The 21,089-nt window shown below is 38.3% G+C and overlaps 1 protein-coding gene across 1 annotated transcript; it reads left to right on the top strand.

Annotated features, from left to right (window-relative positions):
- The first annotated feature begins 1,598 nt into the window (after positions 1-1,598).
- On the top strand, positions 1,599-19,994 carry LOC140933613 (USP6 N-terminal-like protein). The gene is made up of 15 exons (XM_073383218.1): positions 1,599-1,960; positions 5,570-5,637; positions 5,969-6,054; positions 6,805-6,838; positions 7,571-7,651; positions 8,404-8,508; positions 10,546-10,655; positions 10,997-11,045; positions 11,602-11,667; positions 12,927-12,981; positions 13,197-13,291; positions 14,457-14,522; positions 15,178-15,277; positions 15,578-16,377; positions 18,822-19,994. Exons 1-15 carry the CDS (start codon positions 1,957-1,959, stop codon positions 18,957-18,959), a joined length of 1,857 nt encoding a protein of 618 aa, XP_073239319.1. The 5' UTR covers positions 1,599-1,956; the 3' UTR covers positions 18,960-19,994.
- The last annotated feature ends 1,095 nt before the right edge of the window (positions 19,995-21,089 follow it).

Here is a 21,089-nt window from a genome sequence, read left to right as displayed (position 1 = left end):
ATTTTCACCTTGGTAGTCGCTATCATTTCTCATTTTCTCACCACCGCTATATAAGTTTCATGCTTTTCGTCCAACGAAATTGGTCTCCGTTGTTTTTTGTTTCTCGCTTGAGCTCTTTCCTTTTTTCCACGTCAATGTAGACATTAAAATCTAGTCGAAAAAAAGACTTGGCTTTGTTGTTGTTGTTGTTGTTGTTGTTTTCTCTCCAAAAGTCCGGGCGGTCATGTGATTTACCGCCGAAACGAGCGCGGTGCTTGAAATGCTAAATTTACCTCACCTTACATGAATGGGCGGACGGACGGACGGGAGGACGATTACGTCACAACCAAAATTTCTTGGATGCACAGAGAAACAAATTTTCTTACCCATAGTGCTCCGCTGCGCTCGCTCCGCGCGCAAGAGAGTGATCCGCCAGAAAATATCAGCAAGTAGGCTTTTGTACATTATGCTAGCATTTTTTCGAGCATTTTAGTGAGGCAAAAGCATTGAGCATTATTCGAGCATTTTAGTGGCATTTTTCTCGGAAAATTAATTTTTTCCGAGAAAATAAAATAGAAATTAACTTTTTTCAGGAACCCATGCCCCATGAGCTCCTGCTTTTTTTAAAGAAAATTAGGACTAAAACTCAAAATTCACAAAAAAACCTAATACAGCTGTTTCTTTTGGCTGTATTTATGAACTTTTACACGTTGTCGTTGTTACTTGCAACACTTGCACGTTTTTGTAAGTGTAAACTTTAAAATTAATTTAAAGAACCGTTTGTATTATGAGCATTATATATCCGAGCATTTTAGTGACTTTTTTGGAGAGCATTTTAGTGGGAAAAATGGAGCATTAAGGTGGAGCATTTTAGTGGGGAAGCAAAAGCATAATGTACAAAAGCCTATCAGCAAGTCCGCAGCGGCAAACCGTTGAGTGGTGCCGGATCTACCAGTTGTAGACCTGGGCCCAGTTGTTCGAAGGCCGATAACCGCTTAACCCGGGGTTAAATTTAACCCGGGTTTCTCCTTCTTGTGTTCAAAAGCATTTTCTCGGATAATTTTCTCTGTTATTTTTAGAGCTTCCAATCATCAACTTGTACACAAAAAGAATTAAAACTGAACTGCTTTTTAAGCTTTCAAATCTGAATTCAAATCTCGCACTTACCCTGGGTTATCTTAATCCAGCTTTGAACAACTCGGCCCTGGATCAGTACAATAATGACTTGTAGAAAATCATAAAACGGCAAACTGATCCTTACGGCAGGGCGATGAAAAAGTAAACAAAAGAACTAAACAAAAAATGTCATGAATATATATTTTTTGAATTTGCCCAATATTTTGATTGGAAAACCAACCTTCTTCAGAGGCTGAAGAAGGTTTGTATAGGGCAAATTTGTTAAAAATATATATCTGTTTGCCGTTTTATGATTCTCTGAGTTGACATCGTTTTGTTGAGGTGGTTATGGGGCAGTCCACTTGTTTGTTCTTGCTGTTAACATGTTTCAAAAAGGGGAGGACAGCCCCGTGTTTGTCCTCCTGGGGCTACTGGGGGAGCGAGATGCCTCGTGGGAACGAGGCGCCAACACATCGATCATGCGCATTCGAAGTGTAGCAGGATGCACTTGCAATGCAAATACATTGAAATTTGTGTCGAAAGAGGGGGAGGTTTCTTCTCCATTTACAACTCGTGAATGAGTCTTTTTGGTTTGAGAAATGCTCGCTATATGAAGTAATCACGTTTACAGAGATTTTCTTGGCTGTAGCTATTGATCGAGCATCGATTGGGCTGGATTTCTGGCTTATTTCCCTAAAGGTTTGATGTTTCAGTCTCACAACACCCTACTACGAAAAGCTTAGAGGAAACTGGTTGTTCAGCTCAATAACAGGAGCCTTATGAACTTAAATTGTTTGCTTGGACCCGCTTCCACACCTCAGTAACACCCGGAGTTCGTAAATTCAGTCCAGGACCGTCAAAATGAGTAAGTTTCCTTGTGTGAAACGTTAAGTTATCAGTCGATCGCCTCTGTATGAAGTGTGTTGAAAATATCCACTCGGTATAAAACTGACATTCAGCTAGCGGAAGAAGGGCCAAGTCTATTTAAGTGCGTTATAAAACACTGCCATTTTAGTAAGGCTAGATTAAACCGTGTTGCAGTCTATTACGATTTTTTTTTACTCTATGCGTTAACATGCATACGTGTTTGTACGTTCGAAGACGCTAATTTTATTAGGAAATAGGAAAAATGCTTAGAATTCAACCTAACATGTTATCATAGTAAAGGGTTTTATCGCCATTCTTACGTTAATCCACTAGTAGCGACGATGTTAAATCAATAAATCTGTCTAGCTGGCTTGAATAAGGTCGTTTGCGTTTCGCATCGCTTAGCTTATGAAATCATTGTAAACAGCTATCTTACTTCATACTTGAGAAGTACGTCCGAAGTGTCCACGTGAGTATTGCCAAATTTTGCCGCTGGAAGCCTTTCAACTCTAGTAAAAGCAGGCATCATTCTTCTAGTTTCTTTCAATTCTATTTTGTTTGATATACCCGCCACTGGGAATGTAAAAAATATTAAATGTTACACGAATGTGATGTATGGAACTAAAATATAGAAATCCGCATATTTTGCTGTCTTATTTGATTTTTGACACTCTTCGTGTATGTAATAGTGTCACCTCATGATTTAAACTTCAAGGGTCTGATTTCAAAAGCCAGTGTAAAGAAGAAAAGGCTTTGTACTCGGAGTTGTTTATCTTTCCCAGGGTTAAATTCAAGAGGCTACCATGTAAACTATCCGGAGAAATGAAGGCGACAGTGGCAAAATATTGGTGCCAATTAAGTCTTAACTCAAATTTAATTATCATCTTATATTGTCTTGAACTAATATTGTTTTAAGAATTATCGTTTGAAGGAATTACACTTTATGTGCAGATGTTATCTGCATGATTCCTATCTTATGTGATAAATTTAGTTTAATACATGATCTCACTTTAATATGGGATGCCTGTAAATTGTTTTCTCCTACTGTTGTCGTCATTAGTTGAAAATGATATCAGTACATGTGTGTAAATTATTGGTGGTTAGAAAGGTCCATTCCTTAATTCAAAACTTGATCGATAAACTGTAACGTGCATACACACATTCTGTAATGCATCTCTGATCTTGTGATACAGTACAATTAAAAATGGAATTTGCCTACATTAGTAATGTTATTATCATAATACTTCCTTTCTCACTTCTTGGTGTATGATCACTTCTATCTCCTTAAGAAAAACTTGTTAGGCAGCTTCTTTTCTTTATCAAGCTAATCACATGTACATGTATGAAAAATAGGTGTGCAGTTCTTCATTCATGGAAAAAAACCCATAACCACAGGGATGTCAATAAAAGTGGGCTGGCGGCTAATTTTACCAACTTATAGGAAGCTTACCATGCTCAAAATGCTCTAGAAAAACAAAGAAGGGGTAATTTTGAATGTGCTGTTAAATAAAAATGCCAGCTTGTCTAATAAACAAGCCTGCAGGGTTATTAAAAGTAGCCAGCTGTCCGCGAAAATTGTCGCCTACTTGGTTTGTATCAGCCAGCTACTCTGCTTGGCATTTCTTTACGGATGGCGTTTTTTAAATAAAATATCCCTGGAGTGGCTGCTTAGTTTGACAACTCAGCCGTCTACTTCAAAACTTTGAAAACATGGTTTTTACATCCCTGTAACCATAGTTTACAAGTCATGATTTATGCAGTGTAAGTTTAATGCCTTGGGCTACTTTATACAGGATGTTTCATTCTCGATAGCTTGTAGGGTTAGAAAAGATTTTTAATTTTACTTATTGCAATGGGCTAGTAAGGTGTTGGTTTTATTTGTGCAAACCTCAAGCCTAGTAGTCCTCGGATGTAGAATTAAATCCAAATGGTTGATGGTGATGGACGTGAAGCCGAAAAAACCTTTTTTATGATGGAACTCAAATAATACAATAATATGTATATATAGCAGCAGTGGACATCACATGCATAAAGTACTCATAATATGTTTGAGAGTATATTTTGGTGGATAAATCTTAGGTGCTGATTTCTAACTTGTAAGCAGGGTTTGCAAATTTTATTGATGAGTGGAGTCAGTGTGACTTCTGCTTCACAAATTTTGGAGTCATTTTGGAATATTTGGAGTCAAGTACCACAACAAAAAAAGCCATTTTCAGACTTTCCAGCACGCGGTCCTGGCATGTATACACTTATCGTGAGGGATACACGAAGTAGCTGTGGCGGTCCGCTGACCTGGAAAGCTCAAATCCATGATGGCGGTCATCGAGTAAACTTTGATCGTAATTTACCCTCTTCCTGTTTTGTCGTGCAGTATAATTCTTTAATTTCGATGATTTAATTAAGGTTTACCTTGTTACAATTAACGTGAATTGTATTTGATGTGAAAAAGGTAAGGACAAAACTGTGCTTGTTACCGCAAATTTCTGGAGTCGAAGTGGCTCCCTGTTCGTTACCGAAAATTTCTGGAGTCGAAGTGACTCCCTCCGTAACCTCCGTGGAGTCATCTGAACAATTTTGGCGTATTTGCGAACCCTGCTTGTAAGTATCCTTTTTTGGCCCATCATGATCAAGTCTTTCTGTCTCTTATCGCACTTCTCTTTATGTTTGCTAAATAATAGATGATCAGCTCTATTGCAGCATAAAATACTGCCACCTGACCAACACTCAGGGTCTTTAAATAACTGAGAAGAAAGTGCTGCCTTTGAAATGACATCTGCGAACGGTTGTCCTTTCTAGTCTTCTTGGATAAGGATGAAAAACCGTAGGTCCCATCTCACAGCTCTTTCACTTATCTGATTCTTGTGGGGTGTTAAATAACCCACACCACTGCTCGAGAGTAGGGGACATAGACCCCAGTGGTGTGGCCAACGTTTCCTGGGATGGGTGGGTTATCTGTAGGGAACGATCTTAATGTAAGGATAACCTCATGATCCTCCTTCAGGAGTCGCAATGGCTACCTGTAAACAGTGTATGTATGTATAATACAGGTCCCTATAATTTCATGTACTGCAAGATTGTTGTGATTTTTATGTAAATGCATAGAAAATGAAAAGATTGTTGAAAACTAAACTAAACTATAGTGTTATAATGTAAAAATAGCTATACACTGTAGATAAAATATAAGAATTATGAATACCAATTTGTAGAAATAATGATTATGAGCACATTAGTTTGAGTGGAAGATGATATGTTTTAACATACTTTTTTTAAAGATAATTTAAGAGTTACATCAATAATAATTAGATACCCAAGAGAGCATTTTATTCAATAACACTTAATTTGGAAAGTGCAATTTTGTTTTTATGTACATTAGATGTTGTCATGATCCTTTCCATTTTGTTTTCCTTTTTATCACTAATTTGGTGGGGGAAGATTCCATTTTGAGGCCTAACCACAACGCTTCTCTAGAAATGTTTTTTTCATGTTAGTCAATGCAGACACTCTGCCCATAGTTACCTTGTAACCAAAGCCTGCCCATGAAATGTAAATCATTGTTATTTCATCCTTGTCCTGTGATTTTGTCTGATATATTTTTTCTGTTCTTCAGGTTTTTCCTCTGAAATAGATGAAGATTATGAAAAGACAAGACGTAATATAGTGACAAAATATGACAGAGTGAGTATCATACATATTATTAATTTCTATATTATTATTTTGTACAAATTTATAGAATTTTGACAATTTGAACAGGTGAATGACACTGTATACTATAGGGGTTTTTTTTCATTTCTAAGGTTGTTTTCCCCTTGCATTTCAGTGTCTATTATTTTTTTTAGTGCTCTTGGTGGTTGCTCACATTCATGACCTGTAAATTTTCTGACAGCTTTTGGTTTTGCTGTCAAAGTTACAGCAAGTGTACGTCAAAATTTTTAGTGTTTTTATTACCACTTTTATGCTTTTCTGTCTGTTTATTATTGTAATAGAGTATTTTGTATTATTATTTTAGGGATATGATGAAAATGCCGAAATAGATGACTGGGAAGATGCAAACTTCTTTGTTTACAAAGTGACTGACAGATATGGTTTTCTCCAGTAAGTTAGGTCATTGTGGACATTGCTGGGCACCTGGTTTCTAGAACTTTTACAGTTGAACCTTGATATAATGAAACTCTGTATAAAAAAGTCCTTGGTATAATAAACTATATTCTTCGCCTGAGAATAATAGTTATATGAAAAAGAACCTTGATATAACAAATGGTAAACAAATTTTGCCAGTCCCCTTGGCCTTCGTTATATCGAGGCTCCACTGTTAGTAATAATAATGTTCATCTTTATGGGGAACTAAGTTGATACATGTACGGTAGCGAGTCAGCACATAGGCAGCTGCCATCAGTGTGGTCCAAGATCAAGCCCCACCATCAATACTATTTGTGGGGTCAGTTTGCTGTTAGATCCTTGCCCTTGCTCCAAGGACTTTTTCTACAGTTAACTCCAGTTTGCTCCTCTCCTTGAAAGCCAACAATTCACTGTCAGATTCCATTTGGTCCATGCAGCCGTGATGATGCCCCGTGTGGCCATTAGAACACAGGAACACTTACAAACAAGTTTGTCAGAGCTCCTTAATGTTTCATGTCAACAACTGTGTTTCTTTGTATGCAGTTCCTGAGAAGTTGGAAAGCCTTTTGAGTTGCTTTTAAAGTTCTCACAGAGTTTCTTTTTTGGTCAAATTGTTTAACAGGCCTAATCAAGTTTTGTATTATCCTCAAAGAGCCTCAGAACCTAGACTTTAAGTGGCTGTTGATCTGATGTAAATTCTCTCTTACCTTTTGTCTTTTTCTCCAGCAAAAACCAGCTCAATGAAGAAAGAGATGAAAAGGTACCTATGCAATAGCTATCAACTTATTAGTGTCTTGTTTTTCACTAGGATTTGAGTTTGATTATTGACTTCTTACTTTGTAGCTGTGAGATACAGTTATGTGAGTAAAGAGGTCAATTATTCTTTCAAGTACCATGGCATGTACAGTAGTTACCTTGCCACTCCAGCTACTTGTTTATTTTTTGGCAATACGTAAAAAAGTAAAACACAATGATTGTATTACTTGCTTTCTTTCTTTAGGAAAGTCATACATTTAATGGTTTCTTCTTTTAGCTGCTATGTTGTTTGGATGGTTGGGGTAAATGCTTGGACCATAGTTCTGGTTTAGTGTGAAATCCAAGTTCTGTAAAGAGAAAAGAAAAATTGCCATTAAACTGCTAATAGTCCATGTTTAACACTGCATGTACATACAAGTACCTAATATATCCCAAAATCAACATTTCCCTGACATTTTCTTATTTGAGTCTTTACTTCATTTCTATGTGTGATGCATGGAGCTGAAAGGTTTTAACATTTTAAACATTGTTATACACTGTACTTTCATTCACATTGCCTCTTTGCTCATGCCCAATCTCATTGAAAATATGATGATGGTCTGTAGTGTGCAGTGGTCCGATGCTGTACAATGTTTTCTATGTATGCCCAACTTTACAGTCACAGGGAAACAGTACATTACAGGTGCATGTAGTTTAGATGATATGAACTTGTTGATTTCTTATCATTTCCCAATAGCTTCTTGCACTGGAAAGAGAGAGAACACAAAAATGGGTGAAGATGGTTAAGAACTGGGACAAGTATATTCGTGGAGAAAAGGTGAAGAGAGTTTCCTTCTACTACATGTACATGATATAGGTTATGTCTGCAGGGTTCTCAATGGAACCCGTCATCGCTAACACCTGTCACCAGTGCCGAAAGTAAGTGTTACAGCTGTCACAGTTCTTTGACCAATCAATCAATTCATCTATCAAATGCAAATAAGAGAACAAGTAAATGACTTTGTAAAATAATTATTGACTGTTACAGTAGTCGCTTGGCAATGTACCTTTGTTCAGTTTTTCAAAATGAATATCCTGTCAGCAGACCAAAGAGTGTACAATCACTACACTTCACAACGTCTCCGAAATATGGCTGCTATATTTTGTACATTTGAGCCCAGGCCTCTTGCAGATGTCATCTTTCCACGTGCTAAAACATGGCCGTTACAAAGCATTTCTGAGCATCTGAAATCAAAATTTTCCAGTAGGTACATGCCATGTGTTACGCCTGTAAGTAGCAGAGCAACGACTGTGCCAAATTCTATTAAGAACACTGGTCTGTTGCCTAAAATTGCTAGGCCTTGACCTAGAGACAAAGGAAACAGAGAATTAACCTAGGTTAAAAAATTTTAACCTGAAGTCAAATTTGACCCGTCAATGTAAAACATTTACTACATGTGATAATAGTAGAAATATACATGTATGTTGCCTTTCAAAAATTTAATACTTCATGAAAAGCATTGTTGTGGAAGAAGAACTAGTCCATACATGTATGTATCGTCTTGTAAGAACTTATGTGTTCTGTTATAGCTAAGAAGACGAGTCTATAAAGGCATCCCAAACTCTATGCGAGGGGAAACTTGGAGGAAGCTTCTGGGCATTGATAGGATTCCAAACAAAACTACAGTCTATGAGGTATGTTACTACATTATTGTATTAATATAGATCTGAATAACATTTTTAGGACTTTACAACCAAAATTCCTTAATATTGTCTAATGTACATGTATGCTGTACATGTATTTGGTTTGGCTCCTGTGAGCAAAGGAAAAGCTTGAACCCTAACAGTTAAATATGGAGAAACCAGTTGCTGGTTTTAAACACAAACAGATTTAACTAGATGAAACACACAACATCAAACACACAAGTTTCAACATGGCTGTCCACTCACAAGCACTGCAGCTTTTTAATGTGCATGTGTATAACTACAACCTGGCGCAGACAAGTAACTAGCGAATACATAACTCTAACATACACCTGTAACCATTGTTGAAGTGATAATTCGTTTTTTTTGTATTTTAACGAATTTTTAATTTGTTTTACAATAAGTTCGTAGGCTCTCTCGCCTGTTGTATACTTCTTGCAAGTTCCTTGATTTTGACTTCATTTTCCTTATCTTTCCTCCCAATGCCAATCTTTGCCCAGAATGTGATTAAAAAGCATTCTGTAGTTATTTCTACAAGAAGGTTACAAAACTTCAGTTTGGGTTGTCTTATTTGCCAGTCATATTTAGTCGTATAAACATAACAAGTTTCTTTAATTTTCCAGACATGTTTCGACGGTACATCCGTCATCTTCAGTGTTACATATTTTGAAATCGCCGTTGAATTTAAAGCGCGCGCGATCTTACAAAGTTCGTTACATTGCGTTGTCAATATTGCGTACTAAAACAAAGTTAAATGAGTGACGCTTAGTTCTTTACAGGGAGAGAGTCAGGTTAATGTGTTTCACCTGCTGGTTGAGATCGGGCTTCTCCCATTTTATGAACATGGATTCCTTAAGCTTCACTTGGTACTTAGTGGCTGCAGAGTCCAGGATCTCGAAGCAATCCGGTGTGCAGGATGCTCTACAAAACTCTGAACCCTGCAGATGTTTAAAAACGTTCGAAGACCTGTCTGAAAGTAAGTGCTCGCGCACTCGTGTGGAGAAGTGTCGGCAGGTTTCACCAACATAACAAGCATTACAACTTGCACACGAAAATTTATAGACCACACGCGTGCGTAGCCCCTCAGGGACAGCATCTTTCACATTAAAAAGATTCCTGACTTTGAAAGTAGTAAAGACTAACCTTAAATCAATAGGTTTACATAACCGGTTAGCAAGTTTGCGTATACTCCTCTGTGCCGTGACTGAGAAGTGCCCAACGTAAGGGATTTTGAAGAAGAACTTAGGCGTTTCCTGGGGCTCGACTCCTGAATAGGGCTGTGTTTTCCCTCCCTTGACTGCTGTCTGAATATATTTAGAAATATATTTGTTGATAAGGTTTTCAGGGAAGAGATTCCTCCGCAGAATGACAGACGATTTTTGAAGGTCAGTATGGAACCCCATCCAAGTGTTGTTTATCTTAAAAGTTCTATGAATCAAGGTTTTGATTAACCCCAATTTGTAGGTAAAGGGGCAAAAACTCAGATAACTAGTGAGCAGACCTGTGAAAGTCTTTTTTCGGTAAACGGTGGTTGCACTTTGGTGTGGGTCAGTGTTGTTGATTAGAACATCTAGGAAAGGTAGAACATGGTCAGTTTCCCGCTCCATTGTAAAGCGTATATTGGGGTGTTGATTGTTGATGTAATTGAAGAAAAGGGTTGCATCCCGTTCAGAGTGGAAAAGGCAAAATCTCAACCAGCAGGTGAAACACATTAACCTGACTCTCTCCCTGTAAAGAACTAAGCGTCACTCATTTAACTTTGTTTTAGTACGCAATATTGACAACGCAATGTAACGAACTTTGTAAGATCGCGCGCGCTTTAAATTCAACGGCGATTTCAAAATATGTAACACTGAAGATGACGGATGTACCGTCGAAACATGTCTGGAAAATTAAAGAAAGTTGTTATGTTTATACGACTATCTATATTGTTGCTGCTATCTAGACCAGTCATATTTCTATTAGTAATTTATTATAATTTCATGATATTGCATAATATCTCCTTCACATTATTGTTCTGCTTTGTAGTCTATGAAAAGAATTGCAAGGACACAGTCTCCAGACATTCGGCAGATTGACCTTGATGTGAACAGAACCTACAGAGATCACATCATGTTTAGGGACAGATATGGAATCAAGTAAGTCAGCATTTGCTTCCAATCTTGGGGTATCAAAGTAAAAATTCTAAAAAAAATCCACATTTTATTTTCAAAATGTAGAAGTAAAACTCATGTGTTGAGCAGTTCTCTACTGATTTCTTCTTGATCTTAAATAATCACACCTTAAGATAAATGTACAGGATAAGATACTAAAACAAGATCTAAACTGTCTATTCCAGCTGTACTGATGAATGCTACTTGGTTCCTTCATAAGTTATATTTCTTGGAATCTGTTCCCCATCCTTGTAGAATCTTTTGTCAAACTTGATAGAACTTTAACACCACTGTAACTTTGTATTATGAATTTTTTGAAATTTTAGGCAGCAAGCATTGTTTCATGTTCTTGCAGCCTACTCTATGTATAATGTGGTAAGTTTTTATGTTGTGTGTAATTAACTTAAGCTAGTAGGATGAATACTTGTACATGGAATAAGGTATTGATGAAATACCAAAAGACTAAAAAACCCTCCACAAAAGAACTAAAACATGCACTGTTTGATGTTCTAAAAGCAGACGATTCCTATGTTGACATAAATATCATTTATTTCTAATTCAAAGACTCTAGGATAAGAAAAGCTTCTTTTCTGCTGCCTTTTCACAGAAAAATTACACACTCTTCATCTTGTTTTCCCTTATTTTAAAAGGGTGCCTAATTCCATCATTAGCAAGTTTAGGGGTAGCTAATAGTGGCGGATTCAGATCTTCAAGTAAGATGTGGCCTGTTCACTTAGACCCTTAATAAGAGGGGGCACAGTCTTGAAATATATATATTTTTTTATCTAGCCCTTAGATATACAGTTCAGGCCCCAGTTGTTCAAATGTTGGATAGCATCATCCACCTTTTGAACTGGGCCCAGAACGAAAAGAACCTCATGTATTTGTAGTGAAACCGTGTAGATGCATTGTATTTCTTGTTCACTTGTAGGAGGTGGGATATTGTCAAGGCATGAGTGGAATAGCAGCTTTGCTTCTTATGTACTTAAATGAAGAGGTGAGCTAGCTCACATACAAAAGGAATGTAACAAGTGGAAAATTGATTTTTGTTCAACAGGAACTGAACTGAAATCTCCCATCTCAATCATTGTCCCGAAAGTAGCTATGTTGAATTTTTTGTATATTTTTTGTTGTCATTGTATGTGTTACTGGTCAAAATGATGTTCAGGTTAATATTATTTAACGTAGGTTGATCTATTTGCTTTTTTTCTAAGCCCTAATTATTTATGATTTAGGGCTAGGAGACGAAGGAAATTAAGAATCAACCTAGGCCAAATCAAAATTAAATTTAATTCCTTGGCTGCATGACCTCCAACCTTCTTGTACTTGAGCTTTTCCACTTTGTGTTCTAGGCCTTTATCTTTTCTAACTTTAATAAACCCACCATCTCAAATAAGTGCCCTGTCTCTATTAAGCCCCCCCCACCCCTCCCTTAAATGGGCTTGAAATAAATAAGCCCCCGGGGGAATTTATGCTATTTTGAATTTTTACTCAAGTACTATCAGGACTGAAGGGGTTGTAATAATAGTGTAAATAAGGTTCATTTTAACCTTTTAACCAGTGATCATATGTAAAAATGTACGAAAGGACCCTCTTTGGGTAATCACTCTCTACAGTTCAGTGATTTGGCCCCTGGACTGTTTCATTGCTTTTTACATGCAGTAGTTGTTGTTACTTCACTTCGACTTGCGAGTGGATTTTAGCCGTAGGTTGCATCAAATCTATTAATTTTTTTGGCTGTAAAGTACCAGTTTTTGTCATCTGTGGAGTGTTGAGGAACTGCACTGGGTGTGATTCTCTTCAACTGACGTTCAATGTGGATCAATTACGGCAATTCTGAAGATAAATGTCTGAGCAAAGGAAAACAAGTTTGAGTGACTTTTAATGGTGGATTTATAGAGTAGGAGTTGGTAGCATATCTTCACGCAAAATTTCCCCCCAAAATTTGCCGGTTAAAGGGTTAAAAGGGACATGTATATCTTGTAATTTACTGTAGATTTTTCCTTCCAGTTTGTAAAATAGGAATCAAATATGAATTGAGACTAATTATTTCTTTATAACAACTTAGGGTTACTTAAGCCCTATTTATTTGCATGATTTAAATTCAGAAAATGTCTTGGTCCTGAGAATGTTTACAATGTTCAATTGTCGATTCAACATAATATTAATGAGAGTAGCTTAGAATCAAAGGTGGCATTTTGCAGAACTGCTCTCTGATTTACCAGTAACAAATTTTATTTGTTTTGTTTCTACTAGGATGCTTTCTGGGCATTGTCAGCACTTCTCACTGATAAAAAACATGCTATGCATGGTAAGGACATTGTGACCTGTTGCAATGACCATGTCATTGCTCAAGTCCGTAATCCATTTAATTTAATTTATTAATTTAAGTTAGATAATTTAATTTGATTAATTTAATTTAATGTCATAATAATTTAATTTATCGTTATGGACCAAAGCTTACAGTGTATGCTCGTTTGACATTATGTAGTGACATGGCTCTATAGATATTTTATTCTTTTGCAGGATTTTTTGTGCCTGGTTTTCCCAAGCTGCTCAGATTTCAAGAGCACCATGATAGGATTTTAAAGAAGTTGTTGTCTAGACTTTTTAAAAATTTGGTAAGTTTTCTGTCAGACTGGCTATTCTGTGATCACCCGACTGGAATGATATTGTGTTGCAGAAAAAAAGCCAATTAGGGGTGAGAAAACTAGACCACAAGCAACAACAGTGAACAGAACAGACATGTTATAAAATAAAGGAAATGTAGATATAAAAATTATGAGGTGTATTCCTCTTGGCTGAAATTCTATCCCAGGTCAGTCAAATAAACCAAACTGTGGTTTGCAGTCCTTGCAGCACCCCTTCACAAAGTTAACATTTTCCTGGGGAAGGCTCCTGGACTCCCCCAATCCCTTCCCCATACTTTTCAACCTGATCTATTTCCACCAACTTACTGTCATTCTCAGAAAACCGTGAACACCTAAAAATTTTCAGGGATGTTGATTGTGTACTGGCCAATTATAATAAAGTTTAGGAGGCGCAAGCAAACCTCAAACCACAAACTAATTACTGTTGCTCTTTGTGCTTTAGTTATCTCGTGCCTTATTGGCTAATTTCTCGCAACACAATAACAATCCATAAATATTTCTGGTGTTCACGGTTTTGTGAGTTTCACAGTAAGTGTTATTTCTAGTTTGTTATTGTAGTCCAGAAACAAGAGAGATAGAATGTTGTGAAATTAAGGCCCCTTTCATTCCTCATGCCCGGGAATTCTTGCCTGCTGAGCTATGGAGAGACTTGGCGAAGCTAGTAGTTTATTGCATTGGTAAAAAGTCAATAAAATTATGAGTGAGAGTCATTTGTGAATGTTTTCATTCTATAGGTCCAGATGTTTGAAATTATTGTTCCACTCACGTGCATGGGTTATGCATGAAGTAGCTTTGCAAAGAAAAATATGAGACTGCTCGCAGTCTAGCATGTTGCTTGGGTCTGCAGTAATTGGCTTTAGCTGTTGGGGTGTCCCTGCCCTAATATTTTGTTTGCATATCTACAGTGTTTTTTTTTTTTTTTGTATTCTTCAGGGCAAAGCTAATAAAATAATAAAATAAAACATGCTCATTTTTGTACCATCGACTCTCCACCAACGGCCTCCTCTCTACAATGGGCATTTTCTTCTGTCCCAAAGTTGACCATTATAGAGAGGTTCAACTGTTCTTTACAATGCAAAATCCTTACTTTCATTCTGCTTGTCTTATCTTGTATTTGGTCTGTCTTTTGTTTCAGGAAAAAGAAGGATGCCATTCCACTTTGTACACTCTAAAATGGTTCATGCAATGTTTCCTTGACAGGGTGAGCTTTTGCTTATTTAGTATCAGATCAAAGGGATCAGTGTAAGTGACGTGCTATAAAGGTGCAACCTAAGCTTGTTTGTGTTCTCGTATTGATAATTATGTTATGGAAATTCAAGTAACAACCAATAGCAATTTTTCTATTACATTGTTGGAGATAAGTTGAGTAAAGCATTGAGACAAATCACAATATCTCGCTAATTTTCCACCACCAAGTATGTACTTTGCACTTTTATTTTTTGTTGTAGAGTCGAATCCCAGTTTATTTCCTTCCTCAGCCAAGCGTATTTTACCCCTCGAAAATTTAAAGTTTAATGTCCAAAACAGATTTTTTTTTTTTCTCAAAAGATAGAAAAATCGAGAAAAATTTGACAGGGGGAGGGGGGGGGGGACGCCCAGTCTAGCCCTTGGGATATGTGAATTTCACCAGTTATTTTTAGACCTATTAAACTCTTGGAGTGATCGAAAGTTGGTTTCCGGAGAGGGTCGCAAACTTTTGTTCGGTGCTGTCGAGAGAGAATTCAACAGTCGCCATTAGAATTTTCTGCAATTTTTGCTTTGAGGACTTGATTTGTGGACTTGATTAAAATGTGTAGACAATCTTTTGGATGTTATTCCTTGCAGGATCTAATAGTGTTGTTCTGTTTTGTTGTTAGACGCCGTTTACCTTGACGCTAAGATTATGGGACATATTTATGCTGGAAGGAGACAGACTTCTTACTGCAATGGCGTACAACATAATGAAAATGCACCGAAGTACGTTTTAATTTTGTTTCCTTTCTTTGGCAAATAACAAGCGCTATCTAAACGACCATAAATTACAGAAGTTTCTAAACAAGAGTGAATTCACTGGAAGTACAAAATTTTCCGAAAAGTTTCTGAAAAATCTAAAATCTTTTGCATTTTGATATAGCGTTCATTACATTTACAATTAGTATTAGATTGACGATTGTCATTACATTTCGCGGTGATACAGCTTTCAGGAAATGCTTGTAAAATATTAGACCAAGTCAGTGTTTCTCTAACTATTCTTATTGGTGTTTTTTCTTTTGCTAGAAATTTTCGTCAAAATGGGGCTAGAAGAAGTTGTACAGTTCTTACAAGAGAGAATGCATTCTTACCCGTACGATGACGACGAAGTAATAGATATGCTCCAGGCCACCATGTTCGAGTTGAAACGTCTGGGACTGGACACTCCGCCGGCGCCTTCCAAAGAGGAGTTCCCATCACTCCCTCCTGGCGCATCACTAAAACGAGGCGTCTACCAAACTGCGTCTGCGCGTGCGAGAAAAAACAAGGAGAAAGATAAGATTATCCACGTTCCCATGGAGAGACCACCCTCTCCTGCCTCTCCGGAAATTTCCCCTCTTCGTGGCGTTCCGACGAATTTATCTCATTCGCCTTCAGCTAATATGTATCGGAGTGAGACTTCGGTTTCCACTTTCATGGGAACTCCTACGGAACACCAAAGCCAAGCTTCGGTGGCAACGATAATCGAAATTCCGCGGAATCCGCCTCGCGGAGGACACAGTCCGTCACTGATGCGAGCGGACATGAACCACCAGCGCGTTGTGAACGATGATGCTCGCTGGCTAGACCAGCGAAAGAGCGATGGACATAACCTGGATGTTTTACGGTTTAAGCCTCCGGACAGTCGAATGGTTTTTCGCTCTGAGACCGTTCTTTCCTCACCCGACGACTCTTTGGACGGGAGTATAAGACGGCGTAGGGTTACCGACAGCGGTTACAATACAGTGTCAACGTTTCGGCCAATCAATGGAGATGTGGACGCACTTGTAATGGCTGCCAAGCCCGGTGGCTCGCCCATTTGGAAACACCATCCAAACGAACATCAGGTCACTTTAACTTTTGTTTAGTTATGTACAGCGGAAGACAAAGGTGAAAAACGTTAGTTGTCGTGGAAACCGGTCGTTTCCATACGAACTCAAGCCTTGAAATTGCACACAAAATTTGGATCACCTCAAGTATAGTTTGCGCGTGAATAAGAAAAATGTTTTGCTTGAATATCCTCCGTTGTTTAAGTCAAGTTCGTGAAACTACTTACAACTCGACTGAATAAAGTTGTATCGAAACGACCGGTAATCGTTGTCGTGCGCCAGTTGATCTTATAAAAAGGCGGTAAAACTCTTTGGTAACAATTAATCATGCGCGCACTTGTGCGGTAACAATACACTTTTTTTAAACTCTTTACAATGCTGACGTAGCTGTCGTATTAGAGAGAGCGGATTATGTCTTTATTTTAAATAGTGCGAAGCCGAATGGCTTGCAAGTTTGCTGCAAAGCAGTAAAGAATGGAGTGAACTCGTTTGCATGAAAGTGCATTGGCAACTTCTTAGGAATCAGGCTTTATTAACCATTTTTATGACAAACTTTTGAACTTTGATTAGTGGATCTAACAGTACCGTAAGACTTTACTCGACCAGTATAGATATTAAGGTATTATTTGGAACCATTATAAATGGCGTTTACGTGATCCGACTTGGCCGAGCTTAAACCCTTTCTTTAAGACCAACGCGTGCTCACTTTTGTCTTTAATGATAGTTTTGTAGATAGATATAAGATTTTAATCAATATCATTCATCCTTTGGCGGATGCATGTAACATGTTTAAGGGGCTCTTAATATTAAGCGTTAAAATTTTAAGACGTAGATGTCTCACTGTACAGGGCGGGGCAACCCTCTAAACGCGTAGCATGATTAATATTTGGCAGACAATTTCATAAAAAGAGAATTAAAGTTAGGATATATCAGTAAAACCTGTTAAATTTAATGAATTTAAGCGGGGGAATCAAGAAGGCAATACAGCCATGTGCATGTACTTTATTTGAAAGAGAAATGTTACCTCTGATGTCGTTGAGATTGAGGCTGTAGATCCTATTATAAGTAACAAACCAAGACTACGAATTTTAGACGTTTCCTTATATTGAAGAAGTTTAATTGATTAAAATTTTACTCGTGGAGCTCTTGATTGTTATTTATTGATTTGCGTTATCCGTATTTTTACCAAAAGGCGTAGCTGTAAATTGACTCAAGACGTGGTTTGCTAGTGCACGTGACTCGTATGAATCCTAGTTATATTCACAAGTCAAGGTTTCTAATGTGTCACGTTGGTCATAAGTCAGTGACAGCACTGGCGTTGCGTTACTTTATTAGCGTGACACTAAACGAGAGACTCGATTGTGCGGACTGCTGTTTTGAATTCGCAGAAGTTAACAGAATCTAACAGATCTAGGGAGAAAATTGCTGTCATGGTCTTAGCAGCATCCTGTGCCATGAACACCGCCCTGACCGTCTCTACCGGCAGCACATTGACGCACGGGCATATGGCGTTGATTTTCTTTTTTTATGGCACCTTACTAACGTCAAATAACTGAACTAATAACATTCAGAGCTTCTTAAGTGGCCAAAACATTCGGTGAAGTTTCAACTCTTAGACGAGCACTACATTTGTCTAGCCAAGTATGATCGCCAGTGTTGGCCAGTCGCCATTTCAAAGCAACTGAATCAAGCAAAACCAATACCTGGTACATGGTACGACTACTACTGTTTTTTTTTATGTTTTACTTAATGAGGAAAGACTTTATTTCACGAGATAGTCTCTGAGTGAGGCAAATTCTTGGCAGTAACAGAAAACTTGTCGCAGTTACAAAACGTGGAGTACTACCGCACAGTATCTCGACAGACTTGAGGACGCATTCTCAGTGGTACCATATCTTTGCACGACTTTTTCCAGTTGGCACCATAAGCAAGAGAAACACTGCTAGAAAAGAAAAGGCAAGTGAAATTTTAGAAGCACTTGACTCACCCACAAACGCGACAGTTTTATACTAAAAGGTCTAATCACTAATCTCAGTTTTGAACTAATGCAAAACAGAATTGAGTAGATTGGTTTTCTCTTTTAAACGTTCTTGTGTATGCTCTACCGTTTCATTCGCCGCAAGTCATGTGCAGTCCTTACTTGTGAATGTAACTGTGGACAGTTTAATCATTCACTGTGTACCTACTAGCTTGTTACCTGCTCCATGTTAGTGTAAAAAACGACCAAACAAGACGTCAAAGAAAAAAAAAGCTACTCGTTAGACCTATAGAATTTTGACAATGCAAGGATGGGGAAAGGTGCTCAAAGTTGCTTCGAGACATAGGTGCAGTTTAAGGGCGAGAGCAGAAATTTTCTCGCGCTTTTCTCTGGAGCTTGTCATAGGTTTTGGGTAGTAATCAATTGTCGTAGTTCTACTCTTTGTGGTTAATTTTCCTTACTGACTCCTCCTTTTTCTTCATAGAATTCCAGTCGACGGAGTATGCGCAATAACAGAACCGGAAGCCAGTCCAGCTTGAGCAGCAGGAACAGTCAGTTTAGCCTGCAAAATGTCACGTGGGAGGCTTCTAAAACGAACTTGTTCGGTATCACAGAGCTTTGAGTTAGCATATACTGATTGTGAGTGGGTGACAAAGAGCTTTGGCAACACAGCAAAGCAATGGCTACAGCTGCGCCTTCTGCTATAATTTGCCACTGTGCGATTGGTCAAGCCAGTTGTTTGATTTGCGCGCCTCGTCGTCAACTGACGTTCCCGTTCTGTTGCTAAATTAGGCTAATTATGAACATCTGATGTGGAGCTTTTGGCTAACGCAGTATACTTGTATATCGCCAGTCGGAGTGCAACTTCTACTGGGTCTTGAAGACGCACGGTTTCACTAAGATGGTCACCCTCATGTGTCCTCAATGCGGGTCCAATTTTAAAAAAAGTCAAGGATAAAGGAGTATAATGATCACTCATCAAGTTAATCTCCCGCCTGGACGTAAACGGAGTTTTAATCTTACGGCTAGCAGGGTTCGAACCAGTGGTCGAAATCCTTGAAAGACGCGCCAAGAAGTAAAATATATATTAACCACTGTTAAATTATTACAAGCAAAGGTTTAATAATATATATCGTTGAATTTAACATGTGTATTAAATTAAACGCAGCTCAGTTGCAATACAATACAATACAATACTTCATTTACCCACGCTAGAGCGCGAGGGACGATGGGAAGAGGGACAACACGGGAACCTATCCTTCCCATCGTTCCTCGCGCGCTTTGTTTTCCCTTTCCCCAACCTCCCTGCCAGAAGTCTCTGCGCAGGAAAGAAAAGGGTGATTGATTCCGTTGCCTGATGGTCGAAGCTGCGACAAAGAAACTTGGCTGGATTCTCGTGTCACGGGAACGCTTCCATTATTCTTGAAAATTCTCAGATGGGGTCAGAAACCATGAGAATCAAAGTGAGAATGGCGAACTATACTACTATGAAGATAAGCAAAGGATGATAAAGATTTCGGGTTTGCAGCGTGTCCCAAAAGTTCGTTACTCTACTTTACTAGTCTGTAATGCAGTACGATTTGATAACAAGCGAATCGTTTAAACAACAGTAGTGTTTTAATCTGATTGAAATAAATATTTCATACTTGTTGTGCCATCTTTTGACTCGAATATATGATTTGTATATTTTCGCGCCAAAGGTGTCCGTGCGCGTGCGCGTGTGTATTTTCCCGCCAGATATATGTTTGTGCTTTGTCCGAATTGCTTAAACTCTTTCCTTGTTTTTCTGTGATCATCATGAAAGATAAACCCCCTTAACCCCAAAATTTTCAGTTGCGTGAGAGCATAAGCATGTATACTTCGATGTACCGGCTTATCCTTTAAAGAATATTTTAAATATAAACCTAAAATTATGAATATGGTAAAATATGCCAATCAAAATTGATTGACATGGAAGCGATACATTGCAGAAAAAAATTGCAATAGTCAAGTAGTTTGGTGGCGTCAGTCAAATAAGTATTTACGTACGTTTCACTTCTGTCGCTAGCTGATATATCGGATGCTTGAATCCTCGCCTACTCTCAAGTCCAGGCCCCAACTTTTCAAAAGCTGGAGAGCTTCTCTCGTTGGATGAAACACTCTCCAATGTCTGAGTTTTTAAAACAACACTAATTGCCTTTATTATCCACTAAACTAGATCGAAACGCTATCCAGATGCCTTTGGGCAACTGAAGCCTGTAGGCGTTACTTGCCCTGGAGCCAGTGTACCTTTAATTTTCCACCCAATGGCTTACTGTATCCGCTATCATAACCTGCGTTCGGGCAGTCTACGACCTTCAGATAAGGGGGGGTGGGGGGGTATCCAGACCCTGAGATAAGGGGGACCGGGCCCCCTGGGCCCCTCCCCAGGATCCTCCATTGGTCTATTTTCGTTTCGGTAGATAAAATTAGCCCATGCAGTTATAGAAGAGATTTAATGCATGAGAGAGCTGCTAAAATTGGGCCTGATATAAAACTTCTATCGTGGAGGGTTACGGAGGGAAGGAGGTGCCTCATTTATTGGTAAAGGATCCAATTATCACTCAGAATCTCTATCGCTTGGGATCGTAACTGATCTCATGAGCAACTGTAAGTACGGTTGAGACGTTTTCGAAGCTATGAATGTCTTTGGCCTCTTGGCATGGGATATTGACTCAGAGCCCATTCGTACTCGAGGAATAATTGTTAATTAAAGGGTGGGCTAGGTAGAACA

This window comes from Porites lutea, chromosome 4, assembly GCF_958299795.1.
Source record: "Porites lutea chromosome 4, jaPorLute2.1, whole genome shotgun sequence".
Classification (NCBI taxonomy): Eukaryota; Metazoa; Cnidaria; class Anthozoa; order Scleractinia; family Poritidae; genus Porites; species Porites lutea.
Note: the sequence above shows the minus strand (reverse complement) of the source record. Positions and strands in the feature narration are given on the sequence as shown.

Bases quoted from the DNA above. Each gene is read 5' to 3' on its own strand.
- LOC140933613 (XM_073383218.1), top strand. The intron at 6,055-6,804 runs GTAAGTTAGGTC...CTTTTTCTCCAG, and splicing joins GACAGATATGGTTTTCTCCA to CAAAAACCAGCTCAATGAAG. The intron at 13,292-14,456 runs GTAAGTTTTCTG...CTTTTGTTTCAG, and splicing joins CTAGACTTTTTAAAAATTTG to GAAAAAGAAGGATGCCATTC.